The sequence below is a fragment of the Chiloscyllium plagiosum genome, unplaced genomic scaffold (assembly GCF_037043375.1).
Source record: "Chiloscyllium plagiosum isolate Xiang-an unplaced genomic scaffold, Cpla_swu_hap1 HiC_scaffold_21, whole genome shotgun sequence".
Classification (NCBI taxonomy): domain Eukaryota; kingdom Metazoa; phylum Chordata; class Chondrichthyes; order Orectolobiformes; family Hemiscylliidae; genus Chiloscyllium; species Chiloscyllium plagiosum.
The window spans coordinates 37470032-37491191 of record NW_028270159.1 but is presented as its reverse complement, the minus strand read 5'-3'; the positions used below and the strand labels follow the sequence as shown (position 1 = coordinate 37491191).

At 39.6% G+C, this 21160-nt stretch overlaps 1 protein-coding gene across 7 annotated transcripts in view; it reads left to right on the top strand.

Moving 5' to 3' along the window:
- Positions 1-21160, top strand: part of astn2 (astrotactin 2) — a 1590397-nt gene that overhangs the window by 1026153 nt on the left and 543084 nt on the right. For all 7 annotated transcript variants that reach the window (XM_087998521.1, XM_087998520.1, XM_087998522.1 and 4 more), the window contains one exon: positions 6666-6931. In XM_087998521.1, coding sequence (XP_087854647.1) covers positions 6666-6931 — 266 coding nt within the window. The remainder of the gene's footprint in view (positions 1-6665; positions 6932-21160) is intronic.

The following is a 21160-nucleotide window of genomic DNA, read 5'->3' as shown; positions in this document are numbered from 1 at the left end:
AGTGAACACCTATTGTTAGAAATTTGAAGAATGGATAGAATTTATTTTCCATTTGTCACATTGTGATTAGCTGCTTTTTCTGGAAATTGGCAAAATGGAATTTCCAGTGATATTCCACATGCGTGCTAAGTTAAAAACTCAATTGATCGTTCTTTACTATTGGCCTGAGCTACTTTTGACATCGCTGTTACATTGTTGTTACAATAAACCAACATTCTTAACCTTGGATCTTTTCACTTCCTGAGTTAAAAAAATTAAATCAAAGTTTATAATTGCACCTATGGCTACGTTGTTTAGTCAGTGATATTTAAGGCCTTGCATTTAAAGCCAAACTTATTGCATTTGCATTCATTTTAAAATAATAAGATGTTTTAAAAATCAACTTTTATTTTTGTGCATCATGAATCTCAGTGAGGCAGCGAAAGAGTGCAGGGGAAAGGTAGACAGTGAGGCTAATGCAAAGGAGATTGAGCCCAACACAGACGACAGTGAGAGAATGCAGGGGAGGGTGTTAGAATGACCCAATGCAAAAGAGAGCGAGTCCAACACAGGGGATAGTGAGGGAATGCAGGGGAGGGTGTGAGAATGACACAAGACAGAGGAGAACAAATCCAATACAGGGGACGGTGAGAGAATGCAGGGAAGGGTGTGAGAATGACCCAAGGCAGAGGAGAGGGAGCCCAAATTCTCTCGGCATCTGCAGCGGCATCGAGCATGGTGAAGGTCGAGCCAGCATGGAGAAGATTGAACCCTTGTGGGTAGTGTGACCCAACATGATTAAGCATTTAAGAAAGTGTTTCTTCATCAGATAGCTATGGAGCAGGATCATAAGACACAGCATTTATAGCAAAAGATCACAGTGTCATGCAACCGACACTGCATGAGACTGTAATCTTTTGTGATAAATTCTGTATCGTATGAGCCTGCTCCACAGCTACCTAATGAAGAAGCAGAGCTCCGAAAGCTAGTGCTTCCAAATCAACCTGTGGGACTATAACGCAGTGTCGTGTGATTTTGAACTTTCAGCACCAGTCCAGCACTGGCTCTTCCACATCATCATTTAAGAAGGGACTGTCATGTTGAACTTGTAACTTTATTTCTTTACTTTGCTACTTTGTGCCTAAGATTTTGTACCCAGATGCCTTTGTACTTGATATGGCGCTGGTAATGGCGACTTTATACACTTTTCACTGTACTGCTGTATCCCTGTATTTGCATACACACAACAAATCTAATTCTAATTCTAATCTCTACACAATAGATAACCATGTATCATGCACTATGATTCTTTAAACAATAAGGCAGACAGGCAAGCTGCTCTTGAAACCTGTTAATGACTCCGGTGTACTGTGCAAGAATGCTCCAATGTGAACAATCTCATCCTTGGGTAGATATCACCCTTTGCCAGTGATCAGGAAACTCAGATTCAAGACCTTTAGTGCCGTGCATCTCTGTCCATTGCACAATCAGATGCTGGAAACTCAACACATTCTGTCCTTGGGTACAGTTTTCAAACATTGTGTTTGTTACTCCATTTTAGTGTTACAGCCAGAACAAAAATTGGCTATCAATATTCAATTTTCAACATTTGACTTTAATACTTCAGATTTTCATGAGCTAAAGATGAATTTAAAGAGGAAATGTTAATCTGAAATGGCTGATGTGATCAACTGACATGCTGAGACATCCTGGAATACACACAACTGGCTGAATTAGAATTGCTATTTTAATCAAGAAGCCCTGAAACTCAATGAGGTCGAATGGCCTGCTTCCACACTGTAGGGATTCTATGATTGTATGATCAAGAAATGTACATTTTTTTGCTTAATGCTCACTTGCATGACAAAATTCACGTATTGCAGGTGAAAGATTGCGTCCAACTAAGCATCTGGGTATCAGTAGCAGCTTTTACACAACAGAGACAGCAACATGAACTGAGAACAGCAAAGGATACTGAAAGCTCTTTACTCCTTTTTGCACTTAGTTTCAGGAGCCAGCACCTGGGGATCAACATACTTGGAAAAATCATTGCACACTAATCAAGATTATTTGCAAGCTTTGCCATTCCTTGGGAATCATTACCACTGCTAAATAGTTAGGTCTCAGATCTCACTCTTGCAAATCAAGGTTTCTACAACTTTTAAGGTGCAATTGTCTTTACCATTGTATCTGCAAAGACTTCCTCCCCTCCTTTTAAGCTTGTTAACTGTATTGTGCCCATGTAAGTTGTCGCATTATCTTTTTGTTGATTGAAAGGTGCCAAATATAGTTAAGCAAATCTGACTGTCTTAGAGTCATAGAGTCATAGAGATGTACAACACGGAAACAGACCCTTTGGTCCAACTTTGTCCATGCCGACCAGATATCCCGACCCAATCTAGTCCCATCTGCCAGTACCCAGCCCATATCCCTCCAAACCCTTCCTATTCACATACACATCCAAATGCCTCTTAAATATTGCAATTGTATTCACCTACACTGCTTCCTCTGGCAGCTCATTCCATACACGTACCAACCTCCGTGTGAAAAGGTTGCCTCTTAGGTCTTTTTTATATCTTTCCCCTCTCAGCCTAAACCTATGCCCGCTAGTTCTGGACTCCCCCACCCCGGGGAAGAAACTTTGTCTATTTATCCTATCCATGCCTCTCATGATATTCATGATTTGGAGATGCCGGTGTTGGACTGGGGTGTACAAAGTTAAAAATCACACAACACCAGGTTATAGTCCAACAGGTTTAATTGGAAGCACACTACCTTTCGGAGCGACGCTCCTTCATCAGGTGATTGTGATCACCTGATGAAGGAGCATCGCTCCGAAAGCTAGTGTGCTTCCAATTAAACCTGTTGGACTATAACCTGGTGTTGTGTGATTTTTAACCTCATGATTTTGTAAACCTCTATCAGGTCCCCTCAGCCTCCAATGCTCCAGGGAAAACAGCCCCAGCCTATTCAGCCTCTCCCTGTAGCTCAAACCCTCCAACTCCGGCAACATCCTTGTAAATCCTTTTTACACCTTTTCAAGCTCCACAACATATTTCCTTCAGCAGGGATCTTATCAAATCCATCATTGTGTTGTCCTTTCTTACAGTGTGCAATGGAATGCTGATATGTGATATTTTGGTGTATCTCTTTCTCATCTGGGAGTCTGTTACAACTTCAAAAGACCCAAGGATGTGCAGGTCACGACATGTCATTAGGCATGACAAATATTAATTTGTTCATCCATTTGTCATTTAAATAAAATGCTTTTCCTCTCCATAAGGTATTCTTCATAGGAAAAAGAAACTCCATTACTCTTATAACTCTTCATAATGGATGTATTTTTGACATAATTTCCTTCGGGGAAGGTCTGGAGTTGGGTCGAGGGCGAGAGATATTAAATGACGGGGTATCAAGGAACAAAAGGCAAGGGAAGTGATAATGATTATGGCAGAGGTCAAAATAATTCCTTTCAAGGGCTCTTCTTGACATTTTCTCAAGGGCAACATTTTGATTTTCAATGGCTCCTTTACCATTCTCACAAACCTCTTTTCAATGTGATGCACCTAGCAACATGACCTATAATAAAACAAAGAACTGTGGGATGCTGGAGATCTGAAAGGAAAACAGAAGTTGCTGGAGAAACTCAACAGGTCTGGCAGCATCTGTGCAGAGAAAGTAGGGTTAGTGTTTCAGGTTGAGTGAATCTTCATCAGAACTGTTAGCAGCTACGAAAAAAATGGTGTTTATGTTTAAGCCAAAGTTGGGATGATGGAAGTGGAAAGGTGAGAGAATGGGAGGACACAGAGCCCAGAGAAAGAAAAAGAGAGATATGAAAGGGATAGGGAGACAAGGAGAATATGGATAGCAGGCCAGGATAGAAAGAAAGCTGAGTAAGTGATAATAAGAGCTAAGTGTGAGAAAATGGGTTAGAAGTTTTCCAAGCATTTCTGAACACAGATTTAGTCCTGGGGTTTGGAGGATTGCGAATGTGACACCATTGTTTTAGAAAGGGGAAATTGTTAATGCAGGAAACTACAGACCTGTCAACTTGACATCAATAATAGGACAACTGCTGGAGGCCATAATACAGGATAAAATAAATATACACTTCAAGAAATATAAGGTAATATGAGACACTCAACATGGCTTTGTTAAGGGCAAGCCATGTCTGACAAATTTAATTAAGTTCTTTGGCATGGTGACATGGACAGTGGATGACGCTTTACTGTGGATATTGTATATTTGGACTTTCAGAAAGCATTTTGTATGGTGCCACATGGCAGTTTGGTTAGAATTGTTTAGGATTGATTGGTCCTTTACAGCATGGAGACATTGGCTAAATGATAAACAGAAGTGAGGTATGGACAGGCATTTCTTAGACTGGAAATATGTTGAATGTGGTGTTCTCTAGAGATCAATGTTGGAACCCTTGCTTTTTCTGATTCATAGAAATGATTTGGAAATGAATGTTGGGGGTAAAATCTTTGAATTTGCAGATGATTCTGCAGGTGATTAGTGAATTGTGAGAATTATGCTGACTGACTTTAGAGAGACTTTGCCAAGTTGGCCAAATGGACAGACATCTGGCAAATGAATTTCAATATAGAGAAGTGCGAGGTAATGCATTTTGGTAGAAGAAACATGGAGAGACCATACAGGCTCAAGGCTTTAACTTTGGGAGAAGTAAAAGAGCAGAGAAATCTTAGGGTCCAAGAGCATAATTCACTAAAGATGGCCAGACAAGTTGAAACAGTTGTTAAGAGGTTTTATAGGATTCTTGGGTTTATAAATAGAGGCATAGAGTATAAAACGAAGTGATGCTACAATGCTAAACTCATTGGTCAGACCACGTTTGGAGTTTTGAGTTCAGTTTTGGACACCTCATTTAAGAAAGGATGTTAAATCCCTCAAGAGAGTACAAGGAGATTTGCTAGATTTGATACCAGGAATGAGGGATTTTAGGTACAGGGAAAGACGAGCAAAATTGGGCTTATTTTCCTCGGAGCATAGAAGATTAAGAGGTGACCTTACTGAGGTGTTCAAAATTATGTACAATTTTGATAAGGTAAAGAAGGGAATTCTGTTTACCAGTTGGCATGTCAGTAACGAGGAATCACAGTTTCAAGATTATCAGCAAGACAGCTGGGAGTAAGATGAGGAGAAACTTCTTTACGCAGAGAGTTATTAGGATTTGGAATGCACTGCTGGGGGAGTGGTGGAGGAGGAGATTTTGAAGAGAGCTGGATATATATTTGAAAATGATGAATTTAGAGGGCAACACAGGTAAGGCTGGAGAATGGGATTAGCTAGGTAGATCTTACAGGAGCCAGTGCAAACACAATGGGCCCAATGGCCTCTTTCTGCACTGTAAACTTCTTTGATTCTAAATAATCCAGTCACTTGGCAAAAACCAGGTTTTGAGAAGGGGCATTTATTAAGACAGATCCTGAGAGCAACTAGATTAGATTACTTACAGTGTGGAAACAGGCCCTTCGACCCAACAAGTCCACACCGACCCTCCAAAGAGCAACCCACGCAGACCCATTCCCCTACACCTTACACTACTGGCAATTTAGCAAGGCCAACTCACCTAACCTGCACATTTTTGGACTGTGGGAGGAAACCAGAGCACCCAGAGGAAACTCACACAGACACAGGGGGAATGTGCAAACTCCATACAGACAGTTACCTGAGGCGGGAAATGAACCAAGGTCTCTGGTGTTGTGAGGCAACTGTGCTAACCACTGTGCCACCGTGCTGACAAGGAGCCTCAGAGAGAAGAGATCTGAACCAGACAAGGAAAGAGGCTGTCTAAGACATTAACAAGCAGAGAATGGGGCCGCGAGCTTTTTCATATAAATTAGATCGTCGCTATAGGGCTTAATCCATACCTCAGTTGGAACAAAGCGAAAAACCTGCTGCAGCGGGCTGTAAGTCATTACAAATCTATTGTTGGAACCTTCCAATTTCCACTTCTTCAATGAAACAAAATGGAATCATCTGGTCTGCATCATTTTAAAATTTCACTTGACCTGTCTTAAATGCTGCCTTTTTTTTTGTTATCAACTTTCCTTGGCTGTGTGTGTGTGTGTGTGCGTGCAACTGTGAATAGCTGCTGTTGTGAATACAGTCCAGCACTGAGAAATAAATATTTATTCTTTTTCTTTGAAACTTAAGGCAAGTATTTCATTGCTCCATACAGTCAGCACTCAAGGGATAAAAACACGTTTTAAATATGTCTGGGTTGAGAGATGGGAAAATAAATATGCATCCGACCATCTTTCCATTTCTATAATAAGAGCGTGCATGATTTCCTTGATGATCACAAATGCTGAATTATTGAATAATCTTCTCAAATTTCAAATTTAATACTGACCTAATTCTTTGTGCACCTTCTCCGCAGCCATAACATTGTAGTCCTCGCTCTGTTCTATTATCCTTAATCTCTTTGTATAGTATGATTTGCCTGTACTACATGCAAAACAAAACTGTTCACTCTACCTAAGTGCATGTGTCAATAATAAATCAAATCAAACCAAATAAAAAGAAAAGCACCTGCAATTCAGGTACTGATTTTGTTTTAGCTGGCCAGCATTCTGTTGTATTGAAATTTTTTTATGATGCACTGCGGATCACTTTGCTAATGTCGATTTGCATTAAATTTTCTGTCTTCTTACTTTCAGAAACAACTGAATTGGGGAACAAGAAGGAGCTCAAGTCGATACCATTTATTTCATATCTGTCAAGTTTATTGGGTGCCCAAATGCTTTCAGATGAGCAGCCAATTACTGGCGTGGAGATTGAGTGTGAAGAGAAAGGGCAGTGCCCTTCCATATGCCATCTCTGCCATCGGCAAGGCAAGGATCAGGCCAGTCCAACACCTGTGCTACTGGAGATCACAAGTATAGTGCCACTGTACCACTTAATAGAGGGCAACGTAACTAGAGAGGTAAGTGCAATACACAGTATTGGCATCTAACCCCACCTATAAGACTGGAGGTTCCAAAATGAAAAGCTGTTAGATTAAAAAAGGCTCAACCAGCCAAGAATATATACAGATCTGTTAAAGAGGAATGATTAGTTTACAGTTCAACTTTGTCCCAGAAATTTTTGGTGAATGATGTATGATGAACGATGGCAATACAGTACGAATTAAAGAACAATTCCGAACTCAGTCCCATTCACTGAATAAGTATGTAATGTATGTGGTAAAATATGAGCCGTTACAGTCAAGAAAAGATGTTCTCAAGGTGGAATTCGATAGTATTATCAAGACAATACCAGGAGGTTGGTAGCAATGTGTTATTTTGGAAAAAAAGGGCTTCTTGGAGTTCTTTACCATAAGATGACATCTTTGAAAAGAATGGAAAGTATTTGCGCTTTTTTAAAAATCCAGTATCAGCATCAAGGTCTCCCAGGTTAGGCACAGCATGATTCTAAAAGCGTCCCTTTGCTTTCAAGTAATGTGCTGTCGTCAGAATTGTTAAAGAGAATTGCGTCAAAGTAACATTTAACACATCAGTCTCCTTTGTGACCTCTTTCTTTGACTATTTTGCAATGGTTTGTCATGCCAATTCAATACTAATCTGAGACGGTTCAAATGCTTTTCACTCAGAGAGAGAAGAAAACCTTCGTACATCAGACCTCTGTGATCAAAGTCCAGATTTCAAATCGTAATGTTCAGAGCAGTCTCTCAGTTCCATATTATTAATGGTTACTTAGTATTCATTAACCAAAAAGAATAAACAAAATTATTTCTTGAGTAACTGAAACTTAATTGCCATTGTTTGGTGTCAGGCAATGGCTATAAAACATTTCTGAAGGGCAAGAATTAGCTTTGAAATAAAACTTCATTTTTTTTCAGTTGTACAACAAAAATTACAGCGCTTTCAAGATCTCTCGTAGTTACATCATAACTTATCGATATAAAGACCTGCGGTGAAAGAAAATCTTCTGACCTCAAGAAAGCCCAACTTGTACATTTTTGCAGGTTATGACCTGCATACCATAATCCACTGAAAAGCTTTGCACAGAGCATTTTTGTTATTTCAGACCTGAGCCACTTTTGCACTGCAGCCTGTGTGCCTTGCCAGAGTGTGTGACAAGTGTGGGTAAAGAGGTGGGTCAATGCGAAGGCTGTGCTTGCTTCACCAAGACAGGATCCCAACTTTTTGTAGTGCCTAAAGCCCCCCTAAATCTCCCCATTCAACCTCAAAACCATTCCTATGCAGCCCATGCCCCAATGTACCCATAAATCCCCCTCAGATTCCCTCTTGCCACCACCATGTATCCTCCATGGCACATTCCAGCATGAACAATACACAGTCCTCAGATTCTATCCATTGTCAATACAAATATTTTATATTGCTTAGGAAACAGCAAACCTCTCATTATCTAATAAAAACCTCCATATCATGGATACAAGGATTAAAAAAAACTTTCTGGCACATGGAAACCTTGTAATACTTGAAATCCTATGAGCTTACAATCCAGAAAGTGCAGAAAAGGCACAATATGTTCTTGCAACTTCTTGAAATGATATTTCAGGCTCAGATGAATGAAACACATCAGCATGGTCAAAATCTATTGTGCTATCCAAACAACAGACTGCTCTCTAGGAAGGAGAGAACATGTGCTTTTTGCAATTTCAAAGCAGAGTGCACATCAATCAATTGCACATGGTTAGTTTTTTTTTTCAAATGTATGTCCCAGGAATTTTTTTAATCAACCGAGCCATTATAACTACAGTAAAAAACGGATGATATCACAGGCTGACAGCACATTTCCATACATTTCTGTCTACAATATTGTGCTTTGTCCATTGGCAATACACTGTTATTCATATGAAAAAATATATTAGGTTTGTCAATGTGCATGTAGCTGTTTCTCAAGGGTTTAGTCAGAGGGTGAAAAAGTTGAGCCATTATTACATAACCCCCAACAAGTACAATGAGTCCTATTGCTTTACACAAATCTTATCAGAACAGTCAGAATGGTTTGGTTTATGTGGTCGCATTATATTGCATATATGTAATAATATTAATGTGGTACTAACTAGCTGTGCAAACAGCTGCACTGAATAACAGCCCCAGAAATCCCCGTACTCAGACAACATTGCACATACATTGGAGTGGTATCATCATGTTGTCACCATAGCTAATGTCAGCTTGTATGATGTCGAATCAACATGTAAATGGTTATGATAGCACATGCCCCGTGATTGTGTGATTGGAGAAACAATGAGCAGTGCAGAAGACAGCAAGTGTAGAAGGGAAAATTATTAAAACAAACCCAACTTTTATGTGCTTATGCTATCAAGGTACTGCATATGGGGAAAGGAGTGAGCATAAGTGGTACAAGAATCAAAATACGTGATGTGGAGTCATCTGGGTTTATTTTAAGATGGAGCCCAAAGGTTTTAAATTCAGTCAAAGCAGGAGGCATGTCTGTCACTGCAAATATGTTTATTTTAGGAGGCAGCTATTATGCTTCAATTAAAATGTAATTAACAGATTAAAAATGAACGTGCAACATTAAAACATTTAATTGTGTAGAAGAAAGAGGATTTTTATTACCACCATTCTGAAAACTATAATAAAAGCATGTTATCATACATATACACAGACATAGGTAATAAGTTTAAAAGGAAGGTTACGTCATGCATAGCACTAGTAGGAAGGCAAAGACAATTTCAGTTTAATGATCTTAGGATCTTTGCATTATGAGAATGACCTGCATCCCAACTGTTTGCATATTGTTTTGTTTCTTCAGCAATGGTGAAGTTTACAAATATTTTTGAATTATCCATGCATGATTATTGTTTCAAATTGTTCTTTAACCAGGCACGGAGTATGATATTGAGAGCTATAGGGAGAGAGACTGTGAGTGTTTTCCAGTTCTTGCTTACAAATCCAGTTTTCCTTGTCCCTGCTCTGCTGCTCAAAAGTAGTGGTTGTAATATAGCTCAGTATGAATTCTAGAGTCTAGATTCATTGCCTTTTTTCAAGCTGAATGATCTGCACGCAACTTTTAATCGAATGTATAGCTACCAGAGAGATGTAAGGAAATGGGACAATACAGATATGAGTTTCAATACCTTTCATAACAATGATAATTTTGCCTTAGACTGATTTTTGTTTAGCAATGTTTCATATGCTTGACTCAAACTGGTCAGGTGATCATAATAGCTACCCTAGGTCACTATATGTCCTCTTTTACAGTCACTTTAGTCCATGAAGCTCTTGGGGATTAAAATTAGATGATAGAAGTTGAATTTGCAATAGTTTGTGTGTACCATTATCAGACAAATTGTAAATACTGAGGAGGAATCATTATTGAGAGATTGATGGAAACTTGTGTTTTTTCCTACACTTATTTGTCCTGAAGCACTTGACCCTATTTTCCTCAAAAGTCAAAATCATACTATATGAACCTTGATCATTTCTGTTTGTTCAGGGTTATTTTTCCCCATGCTTGTAAGCTCTTGATTTGTTTTCCAATTATCTTTCGACCTAACCCTGTGGTGCAGGTTCCCATGCCCAGCTGGCTGTTGAATGCTGCCTTTAGTGTGCAGAAATCCTCCAAGGTTACTTTTGTCAGGGAATGGTTGATTTTGTCATCCAACGTAGTGCTACTGGAGGCAATTTGCCGAAGACAGCAAAATGTTTGTGGTGAATGGTGCGGGAGGGTGGGTCTTGATAATTACTGTGGGGTGAAAATGTGTTGCTGGAAAAGTACAGCAGGTCAGGCAGCATCCAAGGAGCAGGAGAATCGAAGTTTTGGGCATGAGCCCTTCTTCAAGAAGGACGAAGAGAGCTTCTTCAAGGAAGGCATCCTTGTAAGAGGATTCACAGTAGGTTGAAATCTTCTAGGAGAAAGTGAGGACTGCAGATGCTGGAGATCAGAGCTGAAAATGTGTTGCTGGAAAAGCACAGCAGGTCAGGCAGCAGCCAAGGAGCAGGAGAAGGGCCATTCCTGAAGAAGGGCTTGTGCCTGAAATGTCGATTCTCCTGCTCCTTGGATGCTGCCTGACCTCCTGCGCTTTTCCAGCAGCACATTTTCAGCTCTGATCTCCAGCATCTGCAGTCCTCACTTTCTCCTAATTACTGTGGGGTCTTGGTATACATGGCCAGAAGTGGGTTCATGTAAAATCTCTATCTTCAAAAGACATATTGTCAGGCTAAAGTGTTCTGTGGCTTAGGAGAAGTGGTCAACAAGCAATAGAAAGACCGCCAGAGTATGTGCTAAGGGAGAGCAGACATCATAGAGTAATAGAGTGATACAGCATGGAAACAGACCCTTCAGTCCAACTAATCCATGCTACCATCTTCCTAAACTAAATTAATCCCATCTGTTTACATTGGCCCTCCAAATCTTTCCTTGAACTTATTCAAATGTCTTTTAAACATTGGGTAACTGTACCTGCATCCAGCACTTTCTCTGGCAGTTCATTTCACACATGAACCACTCTCTGTTTAAAAAAGCCACCCCTTGTGTTCTTTTCAATTTTTTCTCTCTCTCACCTTAAAAATGGGGAAAAGACCCTTGTCATTCACCTTCTCTATGCCCTTCATGAACAAGAGTTGACTTTTGAAAGCACTGCTTGCAAACACTGAGAAATTTAATGAAAGATGATGACACAGTGCTGCTTGAACAACTCAAATAATTGTCCACTTTGGCAAGACTTTGGCTGCTATGTGAACCATCACACATTTGTGTGATATAGCAAACTGCAAAATGAAATTTCAATGTATAAATAACATGCTTAATCCTCACTTTTGTGCTCACATTAAACAATGGGAACCTTAATTGGATTAATCATGTTATTTATACATTGAAATTTCATTTTGCAGTTTGCTATATCACACAAATGCTTGCCACATAATGATATTTCAAAGTACATTGTTCAAATGCTGGTTGAATCACATTTGCTTTTCTGCACTGAATCACTACCCTCTCAGATCACACACTTGAAGAGGCATTTATACTCATGGACACAATTGGCATCCCACAGCAGTTCCCTTTTTAAAATAGAGCATGTTGAAGTTAAATGATGGAATAAATATTCTGGTAATGTAATTTAATCCAGCAAAGTCACATATCTATAGCAACTTAATGTACATTGCTCAGAGGAAGGGTCACCGGTCCTGAAATGTTAACTCTGATTTCTCTCCACAGATTCTAACAGACCTGCTGAGTGTTTCTAGTAATTGTTTTTCTGATGTACACCATCCATAGTTCCAGTTTTTATAATGTGCAATATTATGGTCTGACAATGAATAGTAACTGTCTGTACAGGAATTAATTTCACAAAAAAACACTAAAAATATTTGTCAAATGTTGGAGCTGTCACAGCTAAACATGAAACTGCAATCCAAACTAACTGCAACAACCCGTTTCGGCAATGCTGACTTCTATTAGTTTGTCGTCAGAAATTGAGGTGGTATATCTAGTGCAGCTAGATTGAATCACTTGAGTCACTTGAATTTAGCACCAAACATGTTTTCAAATATTCATAGATGTCTTTCACATAAGAAAGTGTTTGGCATCATTTGGTATCAAGTATTGTTTATCCAATTACAGATGTTACGAAATTCATGAATAACAGTTCACTTAGAGATGAGAGAACTATGTTCATCTCATAATAATGTCCAGATGATTGTTTAAATGAGACACAATCGGTCAGTGATTTATTTTACTTATCAAATGCTCTAATTAATTTCATGAAATTTCTTGATGACAAGATTCAAAAGCAGATGTGAAATTCATAGCATCTTTGTTCTTTGACAACTTTGTGGTCTTGTACATCAACGTGTTATTTCAAAATTTATCTAATTGATTTTAAAATGTTTGTGAATGTTTTTGGAATGTCTCTTGTCAGTCGAGCCAATTTAAGTCATTATTTCAAGGCAGTTCCAAATTAGACCTTCAATTTACGCATAAATTTAAGATACAACTTAATGTGAATTGAAGAGCAGCCTAACTTAGATTGTGACCTCTCTCAATGTTATGTGTCTTTCTTGAGTTGCTAACTTGTTATTTTAGACATGTTTAGAAAAGGAAAGTAATGAACTATCAAATCAAAACCTCTAGTCAGTAATTTGTCCAATTGATATTGTTAGGATAATAAAGGTGCAACAGTTATAAGGTGAGAAATTTCAGTCTTGGTTGTGTGGTTGAACAACGTGAAAATATATAATTATTTTAGAAAATTGCTTCGAGTTTAAATTTGTTTTCTTGTTTCTCCATTTTACTGGATCCTCTGCATAAATTATGGGATATCATTGACACACAAAATTATTAGATTAGATTCCCTATGTGTCATATGAATTCATATTTTTCTTCCACGTCCTTAGCTTAATTCTATAAAAGTGGAAAGAGTGTGCATTCCAAATAGTACTTTGAGTGCTTTTACTCACAAGGTGGCGTGGGATGCTCAGTAGCCTGTTGCGTGGTTTTGGGATATGGGGAGCCCTCAGAAGAAACTAAGAACACTCAATGTCGCTGACATAAGAATGTGCATTCAAAGCACAGGAATGTTTCTTTGTTGTTTTTGCTGGAAACAGAGGGAGAAAGGTCAAAGGAAACAGAGTGCAGATCAAGAGAGGCCCCAAAATGGGAGAGAGTGCGGCATGAAAACAAAGACTGAGTGAGAGAGAGGAATGTACTCATCGACAAAAGTGGAAATACAGCTTGAAACATAATGTGCTAAAAAAAACATGCAAAGCAATCACAAATAAACTTTTAATGTTTTTGAAAGTAAAAAGAAATCTGCTCATCCGTCCATTTTCTTCTTGTAATTCTAAAATTACTCAGGTATTCTAGTGCTGCACTGGATTGCAACAGCTGGTTACTTGCTGTAAATGTCTAGGGGGTAGCATTCTGTGAAATTATTCACAAAAGAAATAAGGGTCATTACTTTATGTGACTTGAGGTCATAGAACAGTACAGACACTGTGATGTGCTAAAAAAAAGTTACAAAATGATTTTTAGTCCCAACAAGAAATTCTGAATGCAAATAATCTCTAACTTTACACGAAAGATAAAGGTCTGCTTATTAGCCAAAATTGCAAGACTTGTTCAGCTTTGTAGTTGAGGTACAATACTTTAATGAATTAACAAACACATTCATTAGAAAACAAGATTTAAAAAGTGCTTTAAAAAGCTAGAAGAGAAGTAAAAATGCAAAATGGAAGAGTAGTTAAAATGATGAATCGGAGTTTAGGGACGGAGGTTTGCCCTGTGCTGAGCTATTGATCTCAACAAGCATCAGGAGATGCCAGCACACAGCCCGACTGTTTTTCAATGGTAGATTGAAGCAATAGCCACGTGAAGAATTGCCTTGGCCAGTGAACATGGACTGACCCCTGTTCTGCAGGTATGAAATGTTTCTGCAGTCAAGATGCGAACAATGCCATTTCATTTTGCATCTTAGAGTTCAGTTTGACTCAGCTTCACATTATCTCCTTGCACCATTTTCCACAGTCTGTTGATGCCCAAAATATTGTAGAAACATATAGGATTGAAAGAAAGCACATTGCATTCCAAATGACCAGTCCCAAGTACCATAATGCCTCTAAATCCCACACAACTAAATTGCTTACTCTTTCAGTGTTCTCTTCAGTTTTCTGCTTAATCAGTGGAGCAGAGCTCCTTTGATAGTTCCATCCAAACCCATGACATGTACGACTGAGAAGTGCAAGGACAGTAGATACAGGGTAACAATATCACCAGAAGGTTCCCTTCTAAGCCACACACTGTTGACTATTTGCCTTCAAAGACGAAGGGGTCTTGGTGTTGGTGTTGTTAGTACAGAAATGGCATCACTGTTCCTTCACTGTCATTGGGTCAAAATCCCGGAACTCCTTCCTTAACAGCCTTTTAGCTTAACCTACATCACATGGATTGCAGCTTGTCATCAGCTTCTCATGGGCAGCTGAAGGTGGGAAATAAATGTTGATCGAAGCCATCCTCACCCACAACCTGCCAAAGAGCCAAATACAATCCACCTCTTGTGTTTAATCGGATACTGAGACTGTGGGTTGGATCTTCTACCGGGTCAAGAATTGAAAATAGGAACCAGTTTCAGATCCTGACCCTGCATGGTATGCTTTAAGCCTGCCCAGGGGATTTTCAAATCTTCAGTAAACTAAAGGTCAAGGAGTAGGCTTCTCTTCTCATTAGGGATAGTGTAGAGATTCCCAGCAGTGAATGGCTGAAAGGAGGATTCAGTGATTGCAGCCCAATTGGCCAAGGTGGGAGCTGCTGAGATGACAATAGAGACAATGAAGAATAGTCAAAATTGAGTGCATTGTTATGAGGAAGGGTCACTGGACCTGAAATGTTAAGTCTACTTTCTCTCCACAGCTGCTTCCAGATCTGCTGAGCTTTTCCAGCAATTTAAGTTTTTATTTCAGTTTAATAGTTTGGGGAGCATCAAGGAACACGAGATTACATTATGTAAGCATAGGAACATGCTGGATTTTAGGTAGTTCTTTTATTCACAGACAATTCTGGATCTTAAACTAGCTTGACAGTCACTGTCGACTATTTGCCTTCAAAGTCGAGGGGGTCTTGGTGTTGGTGTTGATTAGTACAGAAATGGCATCATGTTGGAAGAAAATGGTTTATGTGCAACACACAGTCTAGGTGGTCTTCTGGTGGGATTTCAAAACACTGAGATGCTTGTAAAGGAATTTTCCAGTGTATCTTTACCAGTATTGGCCCTTTTTTTTAACGTTTTGTGCCTGTCGCAGCGATTACAAAGGGAAGTGGGATAAGAGAGTTAATAGGGAGCCTGGGAAAGCATGTGGTAATGATGCACCAGCCCTCATGGTGTTTGGAGCAGGCTTTGTGAGCCAGCTGGTCTTTGTCTACCTGATAAATTTGGGTTTTTGTAAACAAGGCAAATTGACCTTGTTCTTTGGTCATAAAACAAGACTTCACTGTAAGTGACCTTGTGGTCACTGGCAATTCATAATTCCTGTGGGATTTGAGCAGCTCATTTTGTTTTTGGCTCAATTCTTCAAGGTGACTACAGGATTTTGCTGGGCTGCAATGAGCCATCCTTTACATTTGAATGATGGCAACACTACTTTATAAATACTGACCCTCGTCACCTCTACATCATTGTAGTATAAACTGCTGCCAATGGGGGGAATGATATGGGGGGGTGGCTTATTTATTTATACACTGCACAGTTGTGATAGTATCTCAACGTATCAATCTGCAAACAGTAACAATCACTCAAAGACCAGACTGGACCAGTAAGCTAGAATAATAGGTTATAGATTACAGGGCGATTAGTGGATAAGCTGCAGAGGTTTAACTTGTTTAAAATCAGGTAAGCTAGACGTTCGGTCTTTAAAAAATGGTTATATCATAAGAGAGATCGTAAAAGCATCCACTAACTTTCATACCATTTAATAACCTAGTAATTAGTGTCAGGTAAATTTTAATATTCAAAATTATTTTGTTAAAAATGATTCATTTATGTTCAACAGTTAAATCCTTCAGCAGGGCCTCCCAGATCATCTCTTTCAATCCATTCTTCAGGTCTTTGAAGTTTCATTTCCTAAAGCTATATATTTTTGTCCTGCTCTTTCACAGTGCAGATTGCGAAGTAATCTTGAACATAATTTTAGAAGTGCTTATTTACACAATGGTGAGAATGCTTGACCCATCAAGGTAGTGCAGTAGAAAGAGCAAGGTTTATGGTCTGTTTGGGTACTACTGTATGTTGGGCTGGGTGAGCTAAAATACTAATCATTGCAAGATGACCAGTCCTCAGTGGGTCACATAATCTTTTACTGTCTTTGCCTTTCCTTCGGAAATGCATGAGGAATATAAATGGCAGTTTTCCAAGTGCACAGGAGTGCACGTATATGAAGGAAGGACAAGTTATTTCCTTATTGGATTATCCCAAACCTGCAGAGCAAATTTTAAATGTTAGAATTTCACAACTATCACTTGAAAGTTGTAATGAACGTACTGCTTGAAATTCATTTCCCATAGACTTTTCTTTTTAGGAATGAATATATTCGGGAAGGATGATTCATTTTGAGCATGTTCTCCCTTTTTTACTTGGTATGTGTCTTTGGCAGCACACTCTGTACGTTTGATCAATAATGATATTTGACGGAAAGGTCAATTATCATAATTATTGTTCCTTTAACAAGTGAAAGTTAGAATTATCAAATATTTGTTTTGCCTTTCTGTGCTGGTCACAGAAGAATCAAAAAATATTGTCATGTATTGAATTCATAATGGCTCCAGTTCAATGTCTATTTATTTCATTAAGTGAAGAAAGTTATTTTTAAGAAAGAAAATATTTTTAAAAATCAAGAGCCCACACCGCCGTTAATGCACCTGCCTTTCCCCACACACAAAACAAAAGATTTGTTTCCTTGCAAGTCGGTTCACTGCAGCCTTGGGTAACCCTGTGAAAATATCATCTTACCTTTATCTGCGATCTTGTCACATTGACCAAAATGGACATTCAAGACATCACCTGCCCTGGATGTCTCTCTGAAGCTACTGCTTACCCTCTCTCCCGTTGGAAACTTTAAGCCACAAAGTTAATTAGTGAGGAATTACTTCATGTAGGATGTGCTCCACATGAACGACGGCATGGTGTCACCCCTTGTTTGCTCAACAATCGCACTGGCTTATCTCCAGCTTGTTGAGAAACGGCCCACAGAATCTACTTTGCATTCTGGCTCTGCCACATCCCAACCTGAGTTAGCTCCACCAGCCCTGAAAGAACCTTGTGCCCTCCTCTGCTCCTGCTACTGTCAGCAAGCAGGGATGCTGCATCAGACCTGGCCAGTGACCATCTCAGCAATCGCTCAGTCCAATCCCCAGGTTCAGGCAGCTAGTTCCCAGCAAAAGTCAAGACAAGGAATAACCTGCACCCCTCTGCTATAATGTGAGGAGGTCTCAGGCCATCTAAACTTTGAATTGAATATTTTCTTCACTTACAGCTGCATGCAATGACATGGAGATATTAAGGAATGCATTGTTTGAAGTCTTTCAATGCACCAGTGAAACAAATATGAGAGGTCAAGCCTTGAGCCATTGGTGTCTCCTAGGCAACGTTAAAAAAAATGCTATTGTTTGAAAATACCCCAGCTGATTCCGAAACCCATTAAAACATTGTCTACACAATTTGGATAAAGTTTTGTGTGTGTTATCTGAAATAGCATGCATTTATGAAGCCTAACTGCATTACAGGAAGCGTCCTGAACAGCACAAATCCCACACATCTATAATGCTCACTCATGTTTAATTCAGCTGGATTCCTGCTCTCTGTTAAATTAATGAGATATTGTCTTTTCTTCTACAGCTTCACACTATTCCAGTTCAATAACTGTCACCAGCTCTAAACTGCCAGACGGTGCTGCAAAACCAGAGGAATTCTCATACCCCACTCTGCCACTAGCATTCCCTCCTGCAATGACCACAGTCCTAATAATCACCCTGTGGCATTACCATTGTCCTTACTCTTAAACTCCCTTTCTCTAACTCTGTGTATATTTTCCACTACGCTGCTTCCCATGGCCCCCAAACGGCCTGCTAAACTACTTTTCCTTCTCAGGGCTCTGTTGTCTTGAAAAAGCACTGCTCCAAAATAAATTATTGCAAAAAAAGACACTGATAACTTGTACCTACTTTTCAAAGTTTGCTTTGAATTTTCTAATGCTGGCCTGAAGGAACCAGAAAAATTTTAATAGTAAGTAATGTTGAATAGAAACATGAAATAAAAAGGGACTGTTTCTTCAGTCATACTTTTCATGAAAAAAAAATGGTTAATTACACTTTTGGGTTGGGCTGATTCTTTCCATCCACTGAATAACATTGGCATTGGTGAGCAAGTTCAAAACATTTTGTGTGTTCACCAGTAAGGTGATTCCCAATGTCGAGAACATAATGTCTCATTTCCTAACCAAGTATTGAACGGCAAGATGAGATTCTTACCTGTTAGCAGGGAGACGGCAATTTGCAGGCATTAGCATGCATCAACATCCTCTTTGTTACCTCATCCCAGTTCATTTACAGACAGGTTCCCATTCTCCTGTACACTGGATCACAGAATCATAGAATCCCTATAGTGTGGAAGCAGACCACACAGCTCATCAACTCCACACTGGCCTTCTGAAGAGCATCCCACGCTGACACATCCCACCCCATCCGTATAACCCTGCACCTCCCATGACTAATCCACCTAGCCTGCACATCCCTGGACACTATGTGACAATTTACCATGGCCAATCCAAGTAACCTGCACATCTTTGGACTGTGGGAGGAAACTGGAGCACCTGGAGGAAACCCATGCAGACACGGGGAGAATGTGCAAGCACAGACAGTTGCCACAGGTCCCTGATGCTGTGAGGCAGCAGTGCTAACCACTGAGCCACTGTGCTGACCATTCCCGATAAAAAAGTCACAGTAGGTACCTGGCAACTCTGATTCATCACAGGCTCCTCTGGACCTCAAACCTAGGAACGCGGCACCAACATCTCAGCGCACACTCAATGGGCAGTGACTGCATGCACTCCCCATCCACCAGGACCTCCAAGTTACTGTCGGCAAAGTGGACTGCCAGTTCCCCCGTCTGACAAATCTGGGACAATTGATGCGTACACCCAGATGCGGATTTCCAGTACATGACTGAGTGCACAACTGGGCTTCAAAGATGCACTGATGTCAGGATTCCATGCAAGTCCCAGCAATGGTCAGTACGTCTGCCTGTGATGTATGGGTGAATACACCAAATGGGACACCATAGGAATGTGGCGCATGAGTCAAGTTTAGGAAGATTACACAAGAAAGCCTGAATGGGGCTCATGTAGGAATGACCCTCCATGAAACACCCCAAAAATTACACTTAGCCAATTTCTCGAAACATTCAACACTTTGTTTTGGGTATGGGCCAGGTGCTGGCAGGTGGGAATAGATTGGGTTGGGATATCTGGTCGGCATGTACGAGTTGGACCGAAGGGTCTGATTCCGTGCTGTACATCTCTATGACTCTATGATTCGATAAGTTCTTAACTATGAAGTCTAAATCAGAGTGAGGTGAGCTAGAAAGCATGTGCTTCGAATTATGACGTTCCTTTTCCACATGAATTAGCAGAAAGAACATTTTTCCATTAGAAATATGACTGATATTTTCATAAAAATCAGAAGCTTTCAGGTATGATTGACTAAGTAATGTTTCTGAAAACCGCATAACCATGAAATAATATTTTGACAGCTATTCGAGATTTAAATAAATTTACTCAAATCAAAGTGTGCCAGTCACGGCCAGATTCTGAAAGAGGATTGTATGATCTCAGAAGTGTAGGTTGAAATAGTAACAGCGAGATACAAATGCCACAGTGCTACCACGATTGGAATCATATGCACTTCAATTAGCCCCATGCCTCCTTCACCCTATCCCACTTCGATTACGCAACCAAACCTCTGCTGACATTCCAAACTGTATCACTGTTTTTCAGATGTAAAATTAAGATGTCCTGATAGGAAGAGAATTACTCTGTTATCTGCAGTTATTTTGCTTTTGTGTTTCTGAATTTCAACAACATTTTGCTGAAATTGGGAAAGGAAATCAAGACTATCCGAACAGGTGTTGATGAAACATCAGAAACCTGAACTGTCAACGCTGTTTCACTCTCCAATAGATTCTGCCGGACCTGCTAATTATTTCCAGAACTTTCTGTTTTTATTTCAGATTTCCATCATCTGTAGAATTTTGCTTTTGTACTGAAATTGATTGCTTGGCGAACACTGACAAGTATTCTGCAGATTCCTATAATCCCATATGTTTCATAATATTAAACATCAGTAATCGACAGAGAATGATGCCCAGAGAGACCCTGCAGCTAAAAAGAAATTGCAAATTTACAAAACTCAAAGGATTTGAGCTGTGGAAGGGTCAGACATATGGGGAATTGCTTCAAACATTGTTATCCATTTGAGCAATTTCCGCTGATGACTTGTTACTTATGTATGATACATGTACTCAGTGAGAAAGGTCACTGAATAGATCCATTTATTGTATCGGTAAGGCATAATGGTTACTTCCTCTGTATGGAGAAGCAATATCCTTTTGTTAGTGTGGTCTAAAAGAATGCAATTAACTTTATCTGAAAAGTTAATTGATTACACTCACAACCAC